General features: G+C 48.1%; 1 protein-coding gene across 1 annotated transcript in view; it reads right to left on the minus strand.

Annotated features, from left to right (window-relative positions):
- Nucleotides 1-809: 809 nt before the first annotated feature.
- Nucleotides 810-5,240, minus strand: part of LOC119374373 (uncharacterized) — a 75,966-nt gene continuing 71,535 nt past the window's right edge. Inside the window, exon 6 of the mRNA XM_037644469.2 lies at nt 810-1,123. Coding sequence (XP_037500397.1) covers nt 1,053-1,123 — 71 coding nt within the window. The 3' untranslated portion in view covers nt 810-1,052. The remainder of the gene's footprint in view (nt 1,124-5,240) is intronic.

Here is a 5,240-nt window from a genome sequence, read left to right on the forward strand (position 1 = left end):
GCAGCCGCGAGAGGAAATCTTTTCCAGTCTCTCTACCTAATCCTCCAGTTAGCAGTTAACCTGTCTACTTTATCGCGCAATGTATATGAAACGCATGCGCCGGCACTGTGAAATGGCCGATGATGTGTGCAACAGCACGACCTTAGCGACGTGACCCGAGGGCATTTTCCGGTCAGCGTAACGCAATTATAAATAATGGCACTACTCTATTCATGTGGTTATTGCGTTGTTTAAATATAGTGTGCCTCTGTAATGTTTCTGTTTGTCAATGTTCACCAGCGTTTGTGACACACACACACACACACACACACACACACACACACACACACACACACACACACACACACACACACACACACACACACACACACACACACACACACACACACACACACACACACACACACACACACACACACACACACACACACACACACACACACACACACACACACACACACACACACACACACACACACACACACACACACACACACACACACACACACACACACATTAACAGCCGGTTGAGGAGCCAGCGCTTGCGAAGCGATTGCGCTAGAACTAGCTATCTAGATGTCACTTGTATAAGTGGCAGTGATTAAATGCTCCCAAGAGGGGCGAGGATCACCGCGACGATACCGTCAAGTGGACTATCAAATGTGCCCTTCATGTGGCTGTGATTGCATTAGTCAAAGTATATTAGCGCATTTTTGTCATCCCGTCGACAGCGGAGCATACAGCTTATATCACCTATAGGAAGATAGCGTTTCAATGACGGCAATGCTTGGGAAATCAACCAGGGTTCGTTCTCCAATTTCGAAGCACATATGTTTTATTGCCAAGGTTGTCCGAACATATACACAATTGTACACTGATCTGGCGTCTTTGCGTTCCCTGGTTTGGGGCGGATGTCTCGATCTTTGGGCCTGTCGTATGCATATCTCTCATTGTGGGGTGATAGGATATTTATTGGTCACGCTGGATGCCGCTGTCCGGTAGGCGCCGATATACAGCGGTAAGCCGAAAGCGCCTCTCGATGTCGCTGCCCTTCAGCAAGAGCAGTTGCAGGCGCAGTCCTTCTCTTCGGCGATGCCTCGCTTCATGCGGCTTGGGCCGTTGCCTGCGAAGATGGAAGCAAACGTCACACACTTCCTTTGATTGTGGGCAGTAACACCAGCCTACTTCGCGCAGTGCGCCGAAAAGACCAAGACAGACCAGACGATATTCCGTCGAACTCTCGACTGTAAACTGTGAAGAAGGGATCCGTACGCACGGATCCCCAAACGGCGTTTTGTTTTTACTGTGGTCAGTGACCTGCTTATTCTTTCCTATATAAGTGGTGCTAACAAAGGTGTAAGCCAGTGATGAGCGAGGAAGAGAAGGGCGGCACTCCGCACGGGAAGATAGAACACAATTGCACTAATTATCGCAAGAACAGAGTAGGCTAGCAACGGAAATTGTCGGTTAAAAGGAGGAATGACGAGAAAATTAGCTGTAGTATAGATAAATGAGCGAACTCCCCTTTATATAGGAGCCAATGATGGTTCCTCGTTGCATATACAAGATGGGAACTGTCGCTTTCGTTTGTGACTGTACGTACTATTTGTGTGTATATGTGATCATCGTATATATCACAGTCATCACCCGACACCTGGAGTAGGTTGCTTTGAGTTAGGTTGCTTCGTGAAATCCGGTCGCCACGTTGCAGCCCTCTGTATGCGGCAGCGACGGAATCACAGGTCACCACCGGAAATTTATTTTTTTTACGATAGTGCATCCAGGTTGGATAATACGCTAACCTTATTTCGAGTGAACCACTTCAGATCAGTGAAGTCTATAACCACACGGCGTTAAGCACCGTGGGGTTGTTTGGTGACCTCCACAGAATAATGTTTCGGCATACTCGCATATGTAAGTACGTGAAATTCACAAAGATTGGTGAGCAGTGCCACTGACGTTCCAAAGTGGTGACAGATCCACTTGCAAGGGAGCTGTCCGCTTTCTGCAAGGCGGCAGCGAATACTATCGGCTACGAGCAACACACTGAAAGCGACCGACACACTTTGAAATTGCAGGGGCATTTTGACAGCGCCTACATTTGCCGTCTAAATTTAGGCGTTGTCGGAGCTGCGCTTGGCACCCGCGCCGAGAAAATAACAGGCAAGAACGCAATACAGAATAGGCCGGTTCTGACGCTTCAGGAAGCGATCGCGCCGGTTCCTCGCATGACAAATGCGCCGCAGCGCGACAGTTTCCGTCTGTCGTGCAGTAAAGCAAATGTTTTCCGCATAGGACCGCCCTACCACACGTGGAGAGAGTTGCGGTTGCTTGTGATGGGGTGGCGGCAATCTTTCTGTGAACACGCGCCACATGGCGTCGGCTGTTGCAAGCTACCGTTTCTTTTTCTTTCTCGTTTTTCTGTTAACAAACTCACGCGGCCCTTTTTCTAAAGTAAAACAAAATGAAATATTTTCACGGCATTTCAATGCCTACAGTTTGACAACAAATGCCGAAGTATTCATTATAGCCCATGAGTTAAACCTTACGCGCATTACCTGCGTGTGTTTTCAATCGTGTCCCCACTCTCTCTATCTAGCCACTGCCGTCGCCGCCACGTGTCGAATGTTCTTTGTCACGCGATGAACTTGCTACAGGATGAGGCAGCCATCATGAGCGTTCAGTATATGGCGTTCGCACCGGCATCATGCACGCATTGTCACGAGGCATTAGGTCCTTTCAGACGTATGCAGGCATACAGTCGATATCGACGGTGCAGTCGGTCAAGAGCCAATGTCAGAACCGACAGTGTCAAGGTTCAATGCTGCTTGAATCGGCTTCGTTTGTTTCTCGTCAACAACGTTCCCGCTACCGCGGTAACCCTTTCGGCTAACCAGGCAAGCGTGCGTTCGATATACACGCCATATCGCCAATAAAACGAAATTATTCACGATCCACTAAAGAGATCTTCTCCTTGAGAAGGGTCTTACTGAGGGAAAGCCAGCTTTCACAAACCTTCTTACGAAGATGCATGCGTCGTAGACTCGTAGCCTATACTGTATCAGACAAGCTGAAGCACAAAAGCTGAATTCGGGGGTTTCACGTGCCAAAACCACGACGCTATCACTGTAAGGCACGCCGGGGGAGGGGGTTTCCGATTAGCTCTGACAACCAAGGGTTCTTTAAATTGCGCCCAAATATAAGCGCACAATCGTTTTTCAATTTCGCCCTCGTCTGTGATGCCATCGCCGTGACATTGAGCTCAGCAGCGCAACGGCATAGCAGCCAGGTTAACGCGGCGGGTAGCCGTTGCGAGTAAAATAAATAATTAAGAAAAGGTATAGCCTCAAAATGCGATGTCTCTGCGCTTCTGTGAAATATGCGAAGGCGGTAAGACGGAACGAAGATGAAGTTCGAAAAAAGTGATCGTCCTCGCGGGCTGGTAGGCGCATCCTGGAATCCATAGGCTGCGGTCCTACGGAGACTAACCAGCGTAAAGTGACTCTACCACGCTCGAACAGAGGCACGTTCGCGGTAGCTCCACTTGCAAGAAATTTCCACCCACAATGCAATGCAGGGCGCCGGGTAGCTCGGGCCCGTTCTTTATTGGAATCGGTTGCAAACAGTCCGGATCTCACGACCTTTGTCGATGCAGCCCAGTACGGGCGTTCGGATCGCTTCGCAGCGGTTTCGGTGACGCCCCCTAAAAGGAGGCGTCACAACGCAGTTCTTTAGGACCTGAATAAAGTTATCTGTCTGTCTGTTTGAACGGGTGCTGTGAGATCTATACCGACAGTTTTCGCTGGAGACTGCGGCAAGTAGTGAGAAATTAAATGTGACGCATTGCAGAGCCCTTGTGGATTGAGTAGTCGAGCAAGCTCCGAAGCTCGCGAGCGTCGACATGTGATAGACGAAGTTCCGGAAACATATCATGTGCGTCCAAAATCACCTGGCCACGTGCCTTTGACTGGTGCAATTGGATTAGGGCGGAAATTCGGGCCCCTCGGTCGTTTATGACCATCTAACAACAGCGCGTAGAACGAAGGACGAAAATAGAAGAGACGCACACGGCATTCGTAAGAGCCGGTGTATAGCGTGCGCGTGATCTCACTGTTACCTCCTGTTGAGCACGCCACATGCGTTTGACGTGGAACAGTGCAGAAGAGAGCAAACAAAAGGAATTCGCACGAACTTAGCCGCGGGAACTTCTCGGGGGAGATGAGAGACCCTTCCCTCTTTTCTTTCGTTCTGATTTCCCTCTTTCCCCACGTTGTCTTTCTCTAGAGCGGGAGGTGATTCCTAAAGTGGGCCACAAAAACAAAAACACGAGCAAAAAGCGGGCCATATATTTCCTTTATGTTAAAGACGTCTCAAACAAATAAGAAAAAGCTCTGCGCAGACAAGAGCTGCAGGCATCATCGTTCCCTTGACGTGCTCTCTTGAAGCAGGCTGGCTAGAGAATGGGCAAAGACAAAATTATTCAAGTTAGCATGGAAGGGATGCCATTTTTTTTCGTCGTGCATTATTTTGCCTCCAAACATGTTATTTTATTGGAACAAGAGGGTTTACTATTCTTTAATGTCTTATGCGAAGCAAAAAAAAAAAAACCGTTTGATGGTTGGGCGAGAAAGAATTTCAGAAACCTTCGTAATTTGATTTCGCTTCGTGTATTTCTGAGGGGCAGAGTTAACCAATTAAAGATTACGTCAGTAAAAGCAGGTATAAGATCTGCTGAGAGTGAACGACCCGAACAGTGTAGTACATCTGTACAATCGTTCTGTACGAGTCTTGTATTGCTGCGCCGTCTGGTGTCGTTTATGACAATATATACGTTCATTTAGGTGCTGTCAGATGAAGCTACATATTTTTTTAAGTATATGAAAAGCAGGGCGATACGAGGTGACGGCCTAGACAAATTTAAAGCTCGTTCTTATGGGAGCTCGGACCTACCTGTTTCACTCATCAACGGTAGCTGCAAGGCGTGCGCGCTACATTGCTTATAGACGATTTTGGATAAAATACATGGGCGCCGCCACCTTGGGCTGTTAAAAGAATCCTTTCTTATTTTTGCATATCGCAACGTGGATTAATAAACTCATGAAACGTCGAATGAACCAATCTAACCGTTTTCATGCATACGCGTCCACCGTAGCACGGTTCGTTTAGTTGCTAAAGATACCAAACGGCAAGGCTATACAGCCCAATATGGCGGCACCAAAACTCATCCGCAAAATAGTCTA

The sequence above is a fragment of the Rhipicephalus sanguineus genome, chromosome 1 (assembly GCF_013339695.2).
Source record: "Rhipicephalus sanguineus isolate Rsan-2018 chromosome 1, BIME_Rsan_1.4, whole genome shotgun sequence".
Classification (NCBI taxonomy): domain Eukaryota; kingdom Metazoa; phylum Arthropoda; class Arachnida; order Ixodida; family Ixodidae; genus Rhipicephalus; species Rhipicephalus sanguineus.